This window comes from Furipterus horrens, unplaced genomic scaffold, assembly GCF_987537825.1.
Source record: "Furipterus horrens unplaced genomic scaffold, mFurHor1.1.pri manual_scaffold_7, whole genome shotgun sequence".
Classification (NCBI taxonomy): Eukaryota; Metazoa; Chordata; class Mammalia; order Chiroptera; family Furipteridae; genus Furipterus; species Furipterus horrens.
In genome coordinates this window covers 43,811,117-43,832,795 of record NW_028327177.1, presented here as the reverse complement: position 1 = coordinate 43,832,795, position 21,679 = coordinate 43,811,117, and the positions used below count along the sequence as shown (strand labels likewise).

At 40.1% G+C, this 21,679-nt stretch overlaps 1 protein-coding gene across 2 annotated transcripts in view; it reads left to right on the top strand.

Moving 5' to 3' along the window:
• The window catches only part of CHD7 (chromodomain helicase DNA binding protein 7), a 199,361-nt gene that overhangs the window by 92,897 nt on the left and 84,785 nt on the right, over positions 1-21,679 (top strand). For both annotated transcript variants that reach the window (XM_090283655.1, XM_090283654.1), the window contains exon 3: positions 17,574-18,004. In XM_090283655.1, the coding sequence (XP_090139781.1) occupies positions 17,574-18,004 (431 nt within the window). The remainder of the gene's footprint in view (positions 1-17,573; positions 18,005-21,679) is intronic.

Sequence of the window (21,679 nt, the reverse complement as noted above, 5' to 3'; positions counted from 1 at the left end):
CGCCTTGACATAGATTTTAATATATATTATTTAATGTGACATTCAAAACATTGTTTCAGCATGTAATATTTGAATATTTTTTCTACAAATAATACTTAATATGTAACAAGATAGTTTATGTTCTTTTTTGTTGTTCTAAGTCTTTGAGATGTGATGCTATTTTACACTGCTAGCACTTCTCAGTTCAGACCTGCACATTTCAAGTGTTCAGTAGTCATGTGTGTCTGGTAACTGCTGCCTTGGACAGTGAGGGCCTTGGGAAAAGATGGCTGGGGGGCGGGGGTCACAGGTCTTGAGTTAAGCCAGTGGCAGTGTGCACGGAGAAGTTGTGGAGGTGAAATTGGATCACCACAGTTCTTGCTTGGGTACTAGGTGAGTGGTGGTGGCCTCACAGGCAGGTAGAAGAATTTAGGAAAAAGAACACAAGATTTTTGTTTTGTTTGTTCTCAGGAACAGAGGGGGAGGAGATAAAATGATGAGTTAAGTTTGGAATTTGAGGGTTAGTCATTGGGTTTCATGAATACTAAGCTTAGTCTTGGGGCCTGGGAATGGAACAGAAGCCCTTTAAATCCAGCATAGACCCCACGGATGCTCCATTCTCCACCCAGCCCTTTGCCCACTCAGACCTCTGTGTCTCCTCCCCTTTCTCTGGCTCAAGGGCTGACCTTGGGCTTCAGCAGAGCATAGATAGTCCTCTCCCCACCCCCTCCAGTAGATGGGCTATGGTCAGAGCCAAAAGGAGTAAAGCACATGTGTCAACATTTTCAAACATACCTTAACCTCCATCTAAAGTGACTGAAATACTTCACAGTTCAAAGCCATTAGAGTTTTAAAGTTTATTTTAAAATTACCATAATAAAATTATAAGCTGTTTTTGATAAAAATATGATCAATATAGTTCAGCAATTATGAGAAAATGTTTGTACCTTTTTATTTTTGGAGGTCAGATTCTGAGAACTTTTTTTAGGTCTTTTTCCAGGGAGTGCTTGTGTTGGGCAGCCTCTTTCTGGGAATGAGGTGAGTGATTGTAATTAGTTCACAGTAGAGAGGCAACATTTCTTGCCTGTTGAATCTTATTTAGGATATTCAAAGATGAGATGAAAACCATATGTATTCATTCAGTTCATTCATTCATTCATTAGGCAACATTATTGAGCATTTACAACATGCTAGTCACTACATGAGGTTGTGGAAGTATAAAAATAATCTCTTCCTACATGCATAATTCATAGATATAAACAACAGTGTGGTGATGGCCAGAGGAAAGGGGGCAGGGGGTGGGTGGAGGTAGACAAAGGGGGGAAGTGGGGACATTCATATTAATGTCAACAATAAAAATAAAGGGAAAAAAAAAATCCCAGTTTGTGAGTGATGTAACTGCAATGAAAGGAGGGAAATGAAGACTTGCATGGGAGTAGATACACAGTTTAATTATTATAAAGGGCCAGGAGAAAGGTGGTACTTGAATTAGGGAAGAACATGGTCCTTTGAAAGGATGGCAGATGTTTCAACATTGCCTTGGAGTAGTCAATGTCATTTATTTATGTATGCATTGATTAGTTCCAAGTGGTTTCAGACACTCTTCTGGGCACCTCGGAGCTACAGCTGCTGCAGGATATAAGTGAATGAGGTGGTGGGGTCCCTGGAGAGCATGTGTGGTCAGGACAGAGGGTGGTGATGTGACATCCGTGTTAATATTTGAAGGAGCTTTGGGGAGATTTTGATATTCAGTCAATAAATACTGAACCTATGGTATGTATCACATCTCACACACATTCCTGTTTATATGTACTCCTGTATGTATAAGAACAGGAGTGTGACATGCTGCTGTCCTTCAGGGGCTCACAGTTGAAAGGGCTAGAAAAATCTTATAATAAATAGTCAAGTAATGTGAAAAATGTTACTTGGCTTTGTGAGAGTATTTGACTCCACCTAGAGAGATCAGAGAAGGCCTCAGGAAGAGGTTATGTTTCAAGTGAGATTTAAAGATTGAGTCAAATTTATCTGGGAGGGGAGAGTAAGAAATGACATTCCAGGCAGGAGGAGTGACCTGTTTACCAGCACTGTTGGGAAAGAACAGAGTGTATTTGTGTGACTGCAGCTATAGACAGGGGGTGCCAATGTGTGTGGTGGAGAGATGCAGGCCACAGGGCTGGAAAGGTGGGCATGGACAAGACCCTCACCAGCCAGTGAGATCTCAGTTTTAAATGTAATTGATGGAGAATCATTGACAAATTATACAAAGAGAAGCAGCATAGGTGATTTATGTTTTAAAATAATCTCTCTGTTATGATACAGAGAGTACAGTAGTCCCCCCTTATCCACAGGGATATGTTCCAATACCCCCAGTGGATGGGAAACCACAGATAGTATCAAATCCTGTATATATACTGTGGTTTTTTTTTTTTTTTTTTTCTATACATACATACATACATACCTATGATGAAGTTTAATGTATAAATTGGGCCCTGTAAGAGATTAACAACAATAACTTAATAATAAAATAGAACAGTCATAGTAATATATGTGAATATGTTTGAGGCCATTACTGAGTAAAATAAGTTGCTTGAAGACAAGCACTGAGACACTGCCACTGTGGCGCTGACCATTGAGATGGCTCCTGAGCGACTGCCTGGCGGGGGATGTGCAGCCCTGAGAGTCTGACAGAGGGGTGATTCACATCTCAGGTGGGACAGAGCAAGATGGTTTGAGGTTTCATCACACCACTCAGAACCATATGCAAGTGAAAACTTATTCGTTACTTGTTTATTTCTGGAATTTTCCATTTAATGCTTTCAGGTAATGAAAACCATGGGAAGTGAAGCAGTGGATAAGGGGGGACTACCCTACATTGAAGAAGGTCAATCTAACAGGAGCAAGACTAGCAAAGAAGCCCTTTGGTGCAGGCTGGGCCTAGAGTTGTGGATGGAGGAGAGGCAGGCCTTAACCACCATTTGGATGTGTCCAAAGAGGATGAGGAAGAAGCAAGGCTGGGTGATGGGGAATCATGGTGACATGAACCAAGACAAGAAAGCAGGGTTGTTAAAAGGGGGAGAGTGACTTTGGCCTGCTGATCTTCAGGTGCTGGGGAGACTACCCAGTCTCAGGTGGACACAAGTGTCTGGGTCTGCTGGACTGTGTCATGTGGACAGTGGAATCCAGAGGCACTCCGAAATGTAGGGGAAAACATTAGAGGAAGAGTCAGGAAAGGGTGAATGAGGGAGGAATGGTTAGCAGCAGGTACAAAGGAGAATAATATTGTGATGAGAAAGAGGCTTTTCCCTTCCAACTTTGACTTTTGAAAAATTTTCAATGTACAGAAAAGTTGAAGGAATAAATAATGCCACAAGCACATGTTTATCCTTCACTTAAAATCACACAGTTAACATTTTGTCACATTTGCTTTACCATACTGGTGCCTAAGACCTGAAGGAAGCAGGGAGGGACCATGGAGACACTTGGGAGAGAGCTCTGAGAGCAGAGGCACTCTGTGCAAAGACCCTGAGGTAGAAGGGCCCTTGCCCTTTGTTGTCGGATGGAAAGCAAGGAACAATGCAGTTGGAGGGGAGGAAAGCAAGGGGGAGAATGATAGGAGGTAAGATTAGTAGGGTAACAGGAGTCCATATCATTTAAGGCCTTGTAGGCCATGGTGAGGACTTTAGATTTTACTGTGAATGAAATGAGAAAGTATTGGAGATTTTGAATGGATGTGGTGCAGCATGATTGAATTTGCTTTTTAAAAGGATTGCTCAGACTATAGGAAATTGTCTGTCTGTGGGACAGGACTGCAAATCAGGGAGTCAGTTGTAGGGGCTCCTCTAGTAGCCCAGGCAAGGCCTTACAGTCCTTGGACAGGAGAGTGGTAGGAGAGGTGGTTGAGATATTTTCTATATTGAAGGTGGAGCCAATAGGATTTACGGATTGGATTGAAGGAGGTTTGTGAGACTAAATGAAGAATCAGGGATGACTCCACATATTTGACTTCTCCTGCTGATGGAATAACAATTTACAGAGATGGAATTTAGTGGAGAAATCAAGAACTTGTTTTAGAATGCATTAAATTTGAGATGCGTATTGGCCCATCCAAGTGGATATATCAAATACACAGCTGGATAGAGAAGTAGAGAGCTCAAGGGAGTGGTCTGTGAAGAACTTGGGGAATCACAGCCAATAGGTAGTATTGAGAGCAGTGGCACCTGACGAGGGACGATGCATAGACAGAGCTAGATCCAAACATGAAGGGTTGGGGCATCTCAGCAGTTACAGGTCAAGAAGCTGATGAGAAACCAGTAAGGAAAGAGCCTGCAAGGCAGGAGGAGAGAGGGCTGTCCTAGAAGAAGTCATGTGAGGAAGCTGGGAGTGAGCAGCTGTGCCAGGTCCTGCTGACAGGTCAGGAGCAGTGAGAGGCAGAGAGCAGGCCACCGGAGGTCACCTTGATGAGAGCTGTTTTTGTAGAATATTAGTGTGGTTAGAACAAATTTAAGAGCGAGTGGAAGAGGGGAGAAGACGGCAGATATTGTCAAGGATTCTGCTCTGAAGGGAGCAAAGAAAGGTGATGAGAGCTAGAGGGAGATGTGGGGAATGTGGAAAGGCAGGAAGCAAATAAAATAGGTTGGTAGATAAATTTGGGGGGTATAGTCATTTAAATCATTCTGTAGGGTGGACTTCATTTCGATGACTATTTTCAAGTGTGTGGCTGCAGGGTGATTTGAAGCCTGTGTAGGGTATGTCTTGGCTGGTGTTTTTGGCCTTGGAAGCTCACGGCACTCAGTTGAAGATTTGCTGCTGCAGGCTGCATTCTCAGCTGTGCCCTGAGGCATTCAGGTCCTTGAAAATTCCCTGTCCTTGTGTCCCTGAGTTCAGCACTGTCCCCCTCCAAAAGTCTCAGCAGACCTTTTCTGGGTGAGAGACTTACCCTGTGCAGTGGCTCTTGTACATGATTTCTCAAGGTCTTGGGGCTCGTGCTGAGTGACTTCTGTTTCTTTTTCTTTAATCCTTGCCCAGTCTGTCACCTCTCCATGGTTGATTTGGTTTGGATCTATGACTTCAGAGGCTCACAAACATGTTATGTTCAGCAGAGACTAAATTTAATGTGAGAAAACCTAGTAGACATTCATTAAGTATATGACATGAGATTATTACTGTTCTGAAAGTTTTCCTTTTTTTATGGGGAAAGTAAACTGTATTTTTAGATTTTGTTGTACTAATTCTCATATCATGTAATTTTGGGCTTTCTACTGTAGGTTTTTTGATTAGTTTTATTTTTCGTGTTTATCTGAGACAGTTCCTTAATATTTCTCTCTGAAATGATCTTCACCTCCCCACTCCCCCTTACAAACGCTCATGTCTTTTTTAGACGTGTGGGTACTTATCATTTGAGGAGGACTGAAACCAGAGTTTAACAGTAGAGACCTAGTTTTAGAGTTGGGATGAGGGGGCTCGTAAATCAGGTCACCCAACTTCATGTCACAGATGAGGAAGTTGGGGCATCTTGAGATGATTGTCTTCCCATTTGACTGGTAAAGCTTCCACAGAGGAAATGGTCAAAAACCAACCCTAACAGTGAATCCTTAAGTCCATCTTGCTGTTCTTCCTTTTGGCATCTTACTGAAAAAGAGCTGCCAGCATGGAGAGGAATATATATATACCCAAGTAAGTGTCTGGTGCTCTCCATCTAATGCTGGTGGGGCTGCAGACCCATACAGCCCTGAGAGATCTTTGGATCATCTGGGCCAAGGCTGCTCTATGACTGTCCCCCATTCCTGTTCCTTTGGTATTTCTTGGTTAGAGGTAAGTCCATTCTGTGAGTGGTTTTCTGTTTGTCATTTGTCCCTGGGGATGATGATAGTAACATACAAAAACTTGTGAGATTGTTCCCGTGATAATTTCTATTTACATTTCTGAATGTGCTATGATAGTAGCCAAAGAGAACATCTAAGGTTCTTCAATTTGAGAAGTGGTTAGTGTTTAGTTGATTATTAAATTTTGCAACTACAGAGCTTATTATCCTAATATTTTTGAATAATGTTAAACTGCCATAAAAAAACCCCACTTCTTTGCCAGAACATATCCACCTTATTGCAAATTACATTCTATTCACCCCCTCTAAATTGTATTTTAAAAGACAATCTCAAACTAAATATTTTAGGCACAAATGATGATATTTTGTCAGAAGTCATCTGCAGTTATACATTTTTAGAACAAACATTTTTAGAACATAAACATTTTAAATGTAAATAAATTAAAAGAGAAATTACTCAAACACAGATGATTACATAATAGCATCTTTGTAGCATTTTCAAATTATTCAGATATTTTTAAATAGACATAAGTATCTAAGAACTATAAAGAAGATGCTGAATGGATGTTGACGTTAAGGTGCAGGGTAAATCATACAGCAGTTGAAACTAAAACAGCTTAGTTCAGAGGGTACTGCTGTTTTATAACCATATTTAAAAATCTGTTCCTCTTTCACTCCCTCAAACTGAGTTCAGGGATATAATGGATCCCATTATAGGTAAAAGGTCTGTGACTCAGCCATTGAGCTACTCAAACTCTTGGCTGTTTTAATTGCCACCATTAAAGCTTTAGTACTTTTATCTCATAAAAATAGATATCATTGATGTAAAATGTGCGCCTGTAGAAGATACATTTTTACCTCTGCCCTGTTGGTTAGCTAATCATCCATTTTTGTTTGAAGTTTGTTAGATTTTATGCAGCCGGGAACTTGACATAGATCACAAAATCGTTCAGATTTTAGTCATGCAATTAAAAAAAATTTCCATGTAGTGATAAGTGTAATATCTAGCTAGAATATCTTCCAAAAAGAAATTTGTTTTGTTTCAGTTTGCATTTTAACACGTTGCATACTGGGGAATTTAAATGCCTTTTAGAAATGAACAGAATTCTCGCCACCCGTACGCAATGTGTTAACTACATTTAATTGACGGGAGGATGGTGGATTTCTACCAGGCTCATTCTTGAATCTGAGAGAGTAATGTTTCTCTGATGCTAATGCTGGGAAATATGGGAACGACTCTTGTCTCTAGAGGACACACATGTATACACTTAAATATGGTAATTGGCAGCGTTTTTCTGCCTATATTCTCAAAGGGGAAAATACCAAGGTGTGAAGGAAACTCCAAGAACACAGTGGGAGCTAAATGTTAAAATGTGAAAAGCCACTTTGTTCTGGGCTTTTCCCTCTAGTATGCTTGGGAGGCAAAGTCATTCATTATTCATATGCCTGCACACAACAAGGTAAAGAAAGTATCTCCAGAACAGATCTAAAGTGAGGACATCTCAGGAAAGCTTAACTTTCAAACCTCTCAGTACACACTTATTTCTCTGTAGTATAAATAGAACAGCAAATAATCTGTGGAGCAGTTTCTTAAGTTATTGTCTGTTTTGCAGTTGTAATTATGGAATTGTATTCATATAAGAAAAAAAAATCTATACAAGGGACTCAGATCTGAAACAGTTCTAAAACTAAAGCTTACCCACACAAAGCATTTGTGAGCTAATATATATAAGCAGGCTTCTTCTATTCGTGCCCAGCTGTGTAGATTCAATTATAACAATTTTCTCAGTTGCATAACATTGCTGTTTGTTTATTACCGCGTTATTAGTCAGTGAATGAACCTCCCTCTTTTTGACCCTTCAGCAGTGTTTATAAAATACTTAATTGCTTTGGTATCTTCTGTTTCATGTGTAATTCCAGCTGGAAGGAGTCATGGGGACACCATCCCCTTTAAAGTGTTAACTGACTGTTTCTGATGTGACTTCTTTTAAAATAAGTATCAAGAGCCTTTAATATTGTTTGTAGTGCAGTTTCTAATACTTTTTTATTTGAAAATGAATTTATTTTCTTTTAAAAATCCCCTTCCTGTGATGGTTTGAGTGGTAGTTAAGCATCTAACAATGTCAGGCTGCAGCTTGCCTGTTGACAGCCACGCCCCTTGCTTCATCTGGGCTCTTCAGGTCCCAGTGGGATCCACCTCTGTCCGGCTCTCCCTGCCCTACAGCTTCCTCCTTTTGGAGATACTTCAGCCGGAGTGCACGAGCTGCTGCGATTAGGCAAGTAGGCATAATGGTGGAGACGTGAGCTCTGCAGAGAGGTTGCCTTCGCTGAATCCTGACTCTTCTTAGAACCAGCTTTTTGTGACTCTGGGCAAATTTCTTAACCTTTTTGTGTGCCTTAATTTTCTCATTTATAAAATGGGGATAATTTCATAAGGTTGCTGTGAACCTGGAAGCTTGCTTGTCACAAAAGGGCTCAGTGTTACCATCAGCTGCAGCATCATTACAAAGGTATAAGGAGATGCTCCTGAACTGCCTGTCTTTATGTGGAAGGACACATGTCAAGCATGGAAAGGGAATCCTGGGTGGGAAAAAAGACTGAACAAATTTCAGATGAGAGTTGCAGAGGATGCTAAAGTATGTGTTTAGTTTTTCATTGTTGTGTAACAAATTTCTTAGCCTTTCTTATCTGCCAGTTTCTGCAAGCCAGGGTTTGAGCACAGCATTGCTCAGGTGTCAGGGTTCCATTCTAATCTGAAAGGTCGACTAGGGAAGATTCTGCTTCCAAGTTCATTCGGGTTGTTGACATAATTCATTTCCTGTTGCTATGACTGGGGCTTCAGTACTTGCCAGCTGTGACCCGCCCACTGCTCTTCAAGGCTACTTGCAGTTCCCCACCGCAGTGGGTTTCCCCCTACTATCACTTGCTTTACACACCTCCCCTGATTAAGTCAGGCCCAGCCAGGATAATCTTCCCTTTGAGTAAGTCAGAACCAACTGATTAGGGACCTTATCACACCTGTGAAATTCTTCTCCCTTTGCCATGTTCTGTTGCCAGAAGCCACAGGTTCCCCCACAGTCAAAAGGAGGAGAGCATGAGGCCACCTTGAATTCTACTGCCTACAAGATGTGGGTGAGTTTTTATAGGACCAAAGTCGTCGTCGTCGGCAGCCGTCCGTCTCGAGAGACGATGGTGTAGCTTCCCAAGAGTCTATCTGCACCGCCGAGAATGGTTGTGCAGTCCGACTCGGGAGTGACATTGTATCTGTCTCCTCCCGTGTTGAATCGACATCCCGCGATGACGCTGAAGCTACAGAGCCTGGGCAGGGTGATATGGAGGGTCTGCTGTTGCCCATGCAGCAGACCCCCCCTCTCTTCGCAGCTGAAGGATCCAAGGGAAAGACGGAGTCAATACAGCTTGGCTTCAGGTGCGCCGCAGGAGTTGCCGGTGTTGACTACAACGTCAAACCGCCTTAGGGACTCCGGCTCCGGATTTTCTGTCGGGGTTTACTCCCTTAGCCTTTCCCCTGAAGAGGTATGCCGCAAGGCAGCGGAGGTTTTTTGGAGTCAGAGTTTTCCTTCTCTGAGGACCAAAGTAGTCATTAAGCATATATTGCCAACTAGATTTGCTAAACTGTCATTCTCTGAAGCCTGGAGAACTTGCCTAGAGTGTGTAAATTAGCTTTATCATTAAGCTCCTTGTAAATTGACTTTTTCCCCCTTAAAGATTGTTCTATTCTGATTTCTACACAAACCCCTGGGTTTGTTCAGTGTTAGGTAAAGACACACCTTCCTTTCAACCTGTTGAAGTTTTGACTGTTTAAATTCATAGGAATAGCATAGTAAGTTGCTTTTAATATCGACCTTTATAGGGTAGTATACCAGTGATAGCAAAATACGGTGTAAGTGTACAGCAAAGAATTTTAAGATTGAGCTTAACTTTTTAGTATGTAAGTTTGGTCATTCTGTTTACTGTGTTTGAATAGGTTTTGTTTATGCAAAACGTGTTGGCCAGCCCTGAAGCATTGTTGTCTTGTGTTTTGCTGAGTTTGATCCCTAGTAAGCTGGGTTGTTTCGGGTCTAGATGGCTGCTGCCCAATTCAAGCCTCCACATGCTCATTTGAGAACAATGTGGCCCTAAGAGCTGGTTTGCCAAAAATGCCTGTGAACTGGGAGTTGGGTCTGTATATTCTCATTCGTCTGTTGAGTCCAGTCAACTAAGAGAACACTACATGAAAGGTAGTGAAGAAAAGAAAGAAGGAAGTGGGAAGGGAGAGAGTAAAATTGACTTTGTTAAAGACCCCGAGCATATTCATTATTTTTTTAACAATTTTACTTCTAGAAAGTAATGTTTAGCAAAACTTACAGCACTTTATAATTTACTGCCTTAAGGTACTACGAAATTTACAAGAGAGTGAAAATGACTGTATCGCAGACTCCTCAAATGGGTTCATATTTTGGTTTGCTTATTGTTAGTCAGAGACACCATGATGTCCATTTTGCAGACCCTGCTTTTTTTGGGGGGGGTGGGGGGTGCTATTGGAGGAGAATGGATGTAGTCTCTAAGCAGACCTGCTGTGTCCTGGGGGCTACCCCTTTGTTGGTGGCCCAGGAGACCTAAGAAGTTATTTACCATTACTGTAGTAGGCTTTGAATTGTGTTAAATTTGGGGTGGTTTGTGTTTCTCCCCTGCTCAAAGTAGTGATAGGTTCTACTGGCCCCTCTACATTTTTTTCCCTTCAATTAAAAGTACTTCAGGAAATGATTTTCAAGATCAGAATACAGTCTGATTACCTGGATACACTTTTTCAAAAACTAACACAAGTAAAAATATAATTCAAGTCTTATATAAACAAGTAAGCTAATTTTTCCAAGCATTTATGAAGCAATTGAGATATATCGCAAGTATGTTCAGTTTAACATCAGTTCAATTCTGTGCCCTAAGTGTGTGTGTGTATTTATGTGTATAGACACATTATTTCAATGACATGGTCCTTAAATGCAATCCTGCTACTTCATCTGGTGTTTTTCCTAAGAAGTAGAATGATCTTTTACCAAACTGGAGAAAAGAACTGACTACATTAGATTCCTTGAAATATAGTAGATTGAATTAAAAAAATCACATAAGCTATTTTTTTTGAAGGTGATTTTGGGAGAGTTTTCAAGGGAGAGCAGGCAATGGGATTAATTTTTTTTTTTTAATCTTTTTTTTGGTTCTGGAAGACTCAGTTCAGTTCCTGGGACAAATCAGGCTAATTGAATTGAGTTCAGCTTCTGTCAAACAGGGTGATTTTGAGATTCAAACTGGATAATGTTTGTTAGCTGCAACGTACAATATGAATTTCAGTTCTTATCCACATTTTTATCTTTGGGAGAAAAGTTAGTGATTCTCTACAGCTTTAGTTTGAAACTAAACTAGAATTTTCCTCTGACCCTTTGAAGGAAAAATTCCAAATTTGTATTAACTTAAAAGTCAGTTTAGCCTGTAGATTAGGGGAAGGGTCTTAGAACTAAGACCTGTATGGTTTTGGAGAAAGATAGCCAGCAGCTTCCCGGGCTTGTGCTGTGGCCACAGCTGGGCTGGGAGACCCTGCTGCCCCTCTGCAGCTACGTGTGGCCCATGGTCACCTTTACACGCACTCCAGAATTTCAGGTTTGCTATTTTCTAACTGTGGTACCTTTGGGTAAGTTCATCTTAAAGCGCCATTTATAATAGAGCAATTCTATCACTATCTCACCAACTTCATGGGGTTATGATCAGTACTAGGAGAAGAGGTAGGTAAGATGCTTAGCGGAGAACATGGTACACTCAGTACAGTGTCCTAGGAGGGCTGTAGGACTGCCTGGCAGTCCCAGCTCTCCCTGAACACCAGTGCACCCTGTACCCTTTGTGCCATCACTCTGAGTGGGGCCAGGATGGAGGCAGCCATGCAGGTACCACAGGGCATGTGGCAGCTTGGTCAGCATAGAGAACAAGTTTACATGGAATTTCTCAAGCACTTAGAAAAGGGTTAACATGAGTGGAATTTCAGTGCTGTGTTATTCTAGAATGTCAAAGTGACTGTAAAAGCACTGTGACATAGTATTTTACATATTAAAAATGCTATTTGTTACAGTTCCTATAGTAGAGTTTTGCTCCTAAATACCTAGAAGATGGTCAGTATTCAATATTTGATGTGAAACTATTTAACATTAAATAAAGCATAACCACTTGGTTCATTATTTGGGACTCTACTAATTCAAAATGTGTTTGTGATTGAGATGCCAGAAAAGCAGCTCATGTTAATTTGTAGCTCTAAGATTTTATCTTATGGCAAATCTATTCTAAGGACAGTTTAAAAACACAGGCAGAACACCAGAGGTTCAAAAATGTCTTCAGATGATTTTTAAATGAGATATTTCATTAGTAATTTAAAATATTTAATTATGAAATTTAATGATAAATTATTACATTATGATATCTCAACATTAACTTTATTTAACTTGGTAATTATCTTGACTGTGTCTATAACAGAACTTATATGTCATCATTATATGATTCTACTAATATTCCAATTTTATTCATACCAGTGACTTAAATTGCACATAGAAGAAACTGCCAATTCAGTGAGCTGTTCAAGTATATTTTATATAACATTATATTTGCTCATAGAGTCATACACTATCTTATAAAACATTTGATAATCACTGTTTTGAGGCAAACAGGGACACACATACGTATTTATCCCCACCCAGGAAGGCAACACACACACACACACACACACACACACACACGCGCGCGCGCGCACGCACGCACCCACGCGCACACACACGTATTTAACCCCACCCTAGAGGAGCAGATGATTTTACCCTACTTTAGCCTATATCAGTATAATTCAAAGTATATTTTGAAGACCATTTTTCTTCAAGATAGTCTTGGGAAAAGGGATGCTGTGGTTGAAACCTTTAGGACACACTTTGTACCATCTCCCTTCAGTGTAGAAAGTACTTGGAGAGTTTTGCAATGATGAAAACCATTTGATTTTGTTTAGCCAAGAAATCTCTAAACTCACATGACCAGAATCTTTTCATGTGACAGCTTTTAATATCCTAAACTTAAAAGTGTTCTCTGTATTTTACCTTCTTAATTCATATGACCAACAATTCCGATGTTGTTCACTTCTTGATTTGGTTCATAAATGTATTCATTCAATATATACTTTTTCCTAGAAATTATTAAAAATAAGCTGAATACTAATATAAAAGGCTTGAACCTGAGGCCCTGACTCTAATACCAAATTTAGCCAACCAAAAAACATTCCAACCCTTGATTCTCTTCTTAAGAATATTTTATACTTATTTTATATCAAAGAATCAATGTTAAAAATTATTTTAGTTGACTATTTAGACTAATATCTATCTGCTCATTTTGATCTATCCCCCCGCCCCCCCCCCCCCCAAACACTAAGAAGGTTTTAAAAATTTGCTTGTAATACATTTTTATGCCTTTAGTCAACCAATCTCAGGCATGATTCATTTAAGGCTGAGCCCATCCAGGAAGTGACCCTGGGCCACCACCTGGCTGACTTTTTTTCAGGAAGCCTCCTCAAGGGCAGCCTGGGTCAGGTGCTCTGCCGTCACCTGGCCGCTCCTGTAGCTGCCTTGATTACTGTTATATCCTCAAGTATTTGTTGAATGAGTAAATGAATCGAACACCAAATATTGAGTGCTGCTTCTTTTTATCAATGTCATTGGCAAGAAAAGGGTGTTAAAATCTCAACAGGACTTACTGAGCCCTTGAACATTCTTTGGCTGAAGATTGAACTTTAGTTTTCATACTGGAATTCCGTTTTAAAAGAGTGTTGGGATCAAGAGCCTGGGAAGTATTGGAAAAATAAGAGTGAAGGATGTCAGTAATAGAAATGTGTTTCCAAAGCCATTTAAATAAGTTTCAATCTTAAATGAGTACTTAATATTTATATTTCTACAAATCATTTAAATCATAGTTTAGTGTGCTTTAAGCTTGTATTTGTTGTTCCTTGGATCATAATTAGTCTGTCACTTCTCCACCAGAATCTTAGATTGTCTGAGAGTACAGGTTCCTCCCTCCAGCTTAATTTGTGGGGAGGCACGTACGTGTCTCCCAGAAGGAACATGTCACTCTTATCCAGTTAGTAGTATCTTTTCTTTTTCATAAAGTAGTATTTTGATTTTAGTCTTGTTTGCATCACTGAGCAAACAAAATATCCATGGATGTCTTGTATTACAAAATGTTAGCTTGTAGAGATTGCACACTTGGGGAACAGGGCACCCTGTTAATATCATGTTGTTCACTCATGTTACTCAACATCACTAACAGGTTGAGGCTTCAAGAATCTAATGAAGGCACAACATGATTAAATTGGATAAATCAGAAAATGCTGATGAATGTTGAAGGAAGAGCACACTTGCAATAGAGGAAAAGTTCCTCCCTACCTTTTCACGCTCCTGAACATTTTGGGCCACCTTTGCTTAAGGGTAACAGTTCCCCACCTTAGCTCTCCTTTGGTTAAATTGCATTCTGTCCATCCTGCTGTTTTATATAAGATACATTTATGTGCATGTGTGTAATTTGTATGTTACGAAAAATGAAATTTAAGGATAAAAATAATTACCTTTAGTTTATGGTAATTTTTTTTGACAACACACACATACACACCTTGGATCATTTTCATTTAGAGTTTAAATATCAGTCATTCTGTTTTAGTTCCAAAAGTTTATGGCGCCTGGTCCTTATATATTCCATACTATTCCAACAAGCACACGGATGTATGATAGAAAATGTGTCAAGCAGAAAGTCTCATAGGGTGTATTTAAAAATACCTTTGGTATCTAATATTCTCCACCTTTACTCTAATAAATGAGAGGTTTTAGGAATGCCCTGTATGGTAATATCAGATGTTAATGGCATTGATTACCTGTCAGGCAGTGGGAATTGATGGAAAAATGTCCGCTGTAAAATTAAATAGCGTTAGAGAAGACTATACCATGCGTGGTGGGGGTGGGGGAGAGGACAGGACAGGACACGGCTGAGGCGGGGAGACTTTGTCAGGGTATTACTGTGAGCTCCAGGTTTTTCCCCCACATGATTAAGGCAGGCCATCTGTTCTTTGTTAAATGTTTACAAAAACAGCTTTTCTCTAAAAGATTTAAGGAGATGTAGGTCTGGTAAACACTATAATATTTCTGAGCACCTTTTTCACCTGATTTCAAAATAGTACCAAAACATAATTCTGCTGCATATGAAGCAGGATTAATAGGTTTTTTTGTATTTAATCTTTACATTTTCTCCTTCTTATAAAAGATTAAAACTTTTAAGGGATAACTAATTTGTGGCTTCATTTATTACTGAAAGGAGCATCTAAAATCATCTCTATGCTGAAGTATGTAAATGAATTTTTAGTCCTTTTGTATTTGGTGTCTTACACTTTTTCTAATTCATCAGTGTGCATCAGGCGCCTCTCATCAGAAGCTGGCACTTGGCTGCCGGAGTCAATGCCGTGTAGATTAGAGACAGGTACACACACCGGAATTAATTCCCACTCTGAGCTCTAAGCATTGTTTACTGGTAGACTTTTCTCTTTCCTCCCCTTTCCAGGGAATGCTTTTTCTTCCATTTCCTGGAAAATAGCTTGTCCCAAATAAGGTTGACCTCTATGTTCCTTACAAAAAATTATGGCTTTTTCTTTTTGATTTACATTAGAAAATAATATGTAACAATTAAAGAGTGTTTGTGAGGGAAATATCTAGGTCAGGGATACGTTTTCTCAGGATTGGGTTAGATGTGCTCTCCCTGTAGAGAACCTGCTCATGTAGAATTGCTTCTGTGTGCTCTGCTCAGACTGGTGCCCTGGCTTCTGTCTCTTGTTATGTATCCTCATCTTCAAGGTTCTTCTAATACCCAGATCCTTCATTTTGCAGTTGAAGAAAATGAACCCCAGACGGGTGCAATGATTTTCCCCAGATAACAGAGCTAATGGCAGCGCCTAGACTGGAATTTTTATCTCTTACCTCATAGTTCTGGGCCCTTTCTCCTGTACTTGTGCAGATGGAGAATTGAAGGGAAACAGTGTAACTACTCTCTTCTCCGGCAGTGATTTTTTTTTTTTTTTAAGTGGTTTTTGGGTCACCAAACACTTTGGAAATCAGATGATACCCGTGGAGCCTTTCTCAGAAGGATACCCATGTATAAGATTTCAGGAGATGGACAGAGTCTGGATTTCGGAAAGCTAGTCTCAAATCTCTGCTCTGTTTCCTGCTGTGTGGCCTTGGGTGGTCACATAACCTGCTCAAACTTTACTTTCTGAAAGATGGGGGAAAATGATCGCATCTTTCTTGTGGGATTCAGGTGAATCAACTCTGGAAGCATTCAGCTCAGTACATGGCATGAAATAGATGCTCTGTAAATGTTAGTTGTATTGGAGTTTAATTTATGTACTTGCTGATGGTAAGCCATAACTTCTGAGTTACTCACTAGTCCTCTGCAGACCTGGCCCTGGCCTCTCCTGCCTTCTCCTTTGGAGGTGCTGTGGTGAGGACCGTGGGCTCTGCAGCCATCAGCTTGGATGTCAGTTTCAGTTCTGTCACTTATCATCTGTAACTCCTTGGGCTCATCACTGCATCTTAAGAGTGTCAGTGACCATAGCTAGCTCTCAGGGCTGGTGTGGGGCTTGAATGGTGTCAGGGATGTGACGTACTTAGCACATGTCTAGCACATAGTAAGATTGTTCAGTAAACCCTGGCAGCTATTACTGTGGTTCCTGTTTATATTATAGTTACTATTAAGTGTCTAGAGACTTGATGAAAAAGGCAGAAGACGAGTGGCATTTGCAGATATATTAATAACATTTCCAAGTATCTATCTCAGAATGTAAAGTTTCATTGGACATCATAATTGCCAGTGGAGATAACACTCTACCCCTGCCCTCGCTTGCACCGTGAACTGCCAGGCTGAGTCACTGACTCTGATCTCAGCTGATTGCTGAGCTTCCCATCCCAGTTGTCCTCTTCTCTGGGTAAACATGAAGTGAATGTCGTCTCCTGCAATGCATGCCGAAATGGCTCAGAGGGTTCTCTTACCTTCAGTGAAACATGGGAATGTAAAACTTAATAATTTATGAAAACAATATCTACATTTCATATTAGTACAAGAAATTTAACCAATTTGAAGCCATTAATTCTGGATGTGTGCTTTTAATTTGGCATTTTGATGTTATTTAAATCAAAAATGACCTGTACTGTGTAAGATTTATGTGTTCACATTAAAACTTTCACAGAACCTGAACCTTGCAGTGCTCACTCATTACACTTGGTCTTTTTAACAGTGGCTTAATTATTTATCTTTACTTTGAGTTCCCATACCCACATGGGGAAAAGAATTCTGTGTGAATTCATACCACATGCTTTAGTTTTTGTTGCTAGTTTGTTGTTCATCATTTCCTATACAGGCTGCTAAAAAGAATGGACAGTGTCTGTAGCCAAATGAGAATGTTTTTTTCTTGCTGAACTATTTGCTGTATTACTAAGTTGTCTCTTTTTACTGTTTATTTGAAAGCTTTCTTGTTAAAAAAAAAATACAGGTTTTGGGGGTTTTTTCTTGATAGAAAGTGATTAACATTTTACAACTATATAATTGGTAAAATATTTGCTACCTTGAGTATGGAGTAAGTTTCAGAAACACCAGCCAGTTGCTTTCAGTTCCTTTCTTCACTACGAGGAATGATAAACTAATTTCAATTCCTATTTGTGTCTCTTAGCATTCTCCGTCGGAGCCCTTTCTAGAGAAACCAGTGCCGGATATGACTCAGGTTAGTGGACCGAACACTCAGCTAGTGAAGAGTGAGGATTACCTGCCGTCAGTAGAGCAGCAGCCACAGCAAAAGAAGAAGAAAAAGAAAAACAACCACATTGTTGCAGACGATCCCAGTAAAAGTTTTGGTAAAGATGACTTTCCTGGTGGGGTTGATAACCAAGAACTAAATAGGACCTCATTAGATGGGTCTCAAGAAGAGAAAAAGAAAAAGAAAAGGCCGAAGGCAAAAAAAGATCCGAAGGAACTGAAAGAACCCAAGGAGAAAAAAGAGCCCAAGGAACCCAGGACCCCGAAAGCCCCTAAGATTCCCAAAGAGCCAAAGGAAAAGAAAGCAAAAACTGCCACGCCAAAACCCAAGTCCAGCAAAAAGTCAAGGTAGGCTGTGTGCAGAAACGCCAGTTATCACCAAACACAGCTCAGAAACGAGCAGCCTGTGAATTGGGGGTGGGACAGAGAAGGGAACACTTTGATTATCATTAACACTGTTGAGTTTCTTTCTTTGATGTCCAAACTAAAAAGTTAGGATTTTTATGCATTTGAAATTTAGGAGTCAATTATTATTAACTATTGATTTGGTTGATAAATTTTAGACTTTACTGGGAAAAGTTATTATTTTAAAATGACTTTCTTGTATTTTGTGAAAATTTGTCATTTAAAAAACAGACAAGTCATCAGCACAATTATTTTTGAGTGTAGACCAACAACCTTATTGTCAGTGACAGTGCAAAACTGGGAAAGAATGATTATACAAGCAAGGCAGGTCACTATATTTCATGAAGCTTTTCAGTTCCGATTCCCAAAAGTTGTAAGCAGGAGATTTAATTCTACTTGGTGGAGTAAGGCTTCCAGGGGCAGGTCCTAGTGGGCAACATGGGAGAAATCAAATGGCAGTTTTCCATTAGATATGCATTCAAGAAGAGCATGAAGTTTAGGTTCTAGGCAATTGCCTCCTCCACTCCATACTTCCCCTTTGTGCTCCCCCCACCAACTCTGACCCCCCAGAAGGCATATTTACTCAGTAAGAAAAGCTGAGAGGAGAAGACATTGAAGACTAATTTTTTTCATTTGTACTGAACATTTCTTACAACTGTTCTGAACCAGTTCCAAACATCTGAATCTATTTTTCAGAATATGGCTCATGTTAGGAAATATAGTTTCCAGATGGAAGTATGGTCAGACTTGGTTAATCTGAACCTGTTTGCAAACTCCATTAGAAAACATGCTCCACCTCCTACCCGTGTGTGTATCTGCATGCTCTGTTCCGTGATTCATGTTCTCAGTGTGAACTTTTTGAGCTTTCTGGCCTGTAAACCTCCTCTTGTAGGCTTTTCTGTGTATGCATGAGCAGGTACACAAAGTGAGGAGATGATTTCTGTGACTGTACATGCTGCAAAGCAAAAGAACAAACTTGGATTTTCAACTTCCTGCTGAAAATATCTGAACCCCAAATACATTTTTCTGTTTTGAAAGTTTGAATCATCATTTAAAAATTCTTGCCATCACTACTTTTTATGGTGTCAAATTAACTGAATTATATTCAATAACTCAAATATTATAGGTAACTTAATATTTTCATTTATTTATGAATGTTATTTCATGCCTTATTGTGTGGTCTCTTAATTGAAAGTCATTATTATTTTCTCCTTATGAACACTCTTCTAAACTCACAACCCATTATAAATTCAGTTTTTATTCATTTAAGAAATATTTCATGAATCACTTTCTATTTGTAGGCACTGTGTTAATATTAGGGATCTGAGCAAGAAGGACTTGGTTAGAATTTGGGTGACTTACGAAAGGTTTTGAAAATATATAATTGCCTAAATCTAACTATTGTGAAATGAGAAAGTATGTACTTATTCTGGAGAAAGACATCGAAGCAAAATCTAAAAAACATGTATTTTTTTAAATGTAAAATGATAGTGTATTCTAAAGAAGCTTTAGAGAGCTGAGAAAATGTAGCATCAAGACTAGTTTTAACCTCAAGATGTATCTGTCTTAAGTTTGTATCTTAATTTTTTAAATCTATCACTTAATGGTAAAAATTGATAAGCAAGAAAAGAAAAACCCACTATATCATGGATCTGGGCATAAATTTCCAAGTATATTCTTTCAAGATCTGAGCCTACATAGAACTGGCCCTAGTTTTAAAAATGTACTTCAGCATACCCTAGAGTACACTGGGGCGGATATTAAAATGCTGTATTTAACAATGAAACTTGTTAAAATTTCCCTGCCAGCTAAACAACTCTTAGGAACTTGGGCCATCAAGTTCAGTGAGTGCTAGACACTCATTCCTCCTTGGTACAGGTACAGACCTATCTTTATCCTCTAGAGGCACCTCAGCGCAGACCCCGTCTGCATGGTCTCAGATGCCCATCATGAAGTTTGAGTTGTCTCTGCAGAGTACATTTTTGGCATTGTCGAATCTGAGTAATGGCTTTGCACTAGAGTCACATGCTTTTGATAGGAGAAAGAGCATGTGATTATTTTCTCCTAAGAAGAAAGTCTAGTTGATCCCCCCCCCACCTTGTGAAAAGGGGGCTGATGTAACGTGGCCCAGAGGCTCAGGAAGCCATATTGAGGGGGCACCGAAGGAGTTAGCGGCACCTCTGTTGGCCCTGGTGACTTATAGGGCCACTTGCTGATTTACAATGAATTGTGGTGAGGACATTCCTGAGGGACTTCCCTGTTGTTGATGGGGATGCCTGTCTAGGAGTATGGTAATGGAGTAGAGATTTTCAGTAGATTAACAAACCAATCCATTACTTTGTTGAGCCACAGGGTTTCTGTTGGTCAGATGAATTGAGTATGTTGAATTGTGGTCTCATTGTTCTGCTAAGTCTGGAAAGGAAATAGCATCCTGAAGCAAGGATGAGTAGAATGCATACAACTACATGTAATTCTGAATAACATAGCAGAATAATTATGTAAATTGAATATGCAGTGATGAAGGTAATAGGGGGTTTGGGTTATCTTAGTACTGGGGTTTAAGTGCCATAGCAGTCTGCTTTTAAGCACTGGAATACAGCAGTGGCAATTTTGTTTTGCAAAATGTTACATGATACCAGTTATTTCCATCCCTGAATAAGTTAACTTGATGAATTTGTTTATACAGAAAATAATTTTCCTACAGAGGGCTAAATAGAGGGAATAAAGAGAAGTGTAGTGAAAAATGCAGTGCAGAGCACTCACATCTTTCCTGTTCAGCCTGTGTGCCACATCATTGGTGAAGTTCTACAAAGAAATGTGTTGTCCTTTGGGTGGTGGTGATGAAAGTGACCCACTGGTGGTCTGGCTCGCTCTGCATTGTGTCTGTGACAGAGAGACAGCTTGTTCTGTGTCATTCACATAAGCAGTAGTAATAAAGGATGTGAGAAAGGGTGGCTGTCGTCATTGGGGGCTGATTTTCCTTGTGTGTCTTTATGGGGTCCTTCTCACCAGTGAACTGGCCTTTTTGGCAACCAAAATAAAGTTACGTTTGTTTTGCCTGTGCAGGAGAACCTAACAGAATTTGCCTAGAAACTGTTATTATAGAATGGTAGTGAAATAGAAAAAAATGTTCAGCATTTCAGAAAAAGATGTTTAAACTCTTAATGATGAGACAAATGGGCCATATTCTTCCTTTTTAATTTTTAACATATCTTTTTTCCCCTCTCGTCGGCAGCCGTCCGTCTCGAGAGACGATGGTGTAGCTTCTTAAGAGTCTATCTGCACCGCCGAGAATGGCTGTGCAGTCCGACTCGGGAGTGACACGGTATCTGTCTCCTCCCGTATTGAATCGACATCTTGCGATGTCGCTGGGGTGTCCTCTCCAGTGAAGCTGAAGCTACAGAGCCTGGGCAGGGTGATATGGAGGGTCTGCTGTTGCCCATGCAGCAGACCCCCCCTCTCTTCGCAGCTGAAGGATCCAAGGGAAAGACGGAGTCAATACAGCTTGGCTTCAGGTGCGCCGCAGGAGTTGCCGGTGTTGACTACAACGTCAAACCGCCTTAGGGACTCCGGCTCCGGATTTTCTGTCAGGGTTTACTCCCTTAGCCTTTCCCCTGA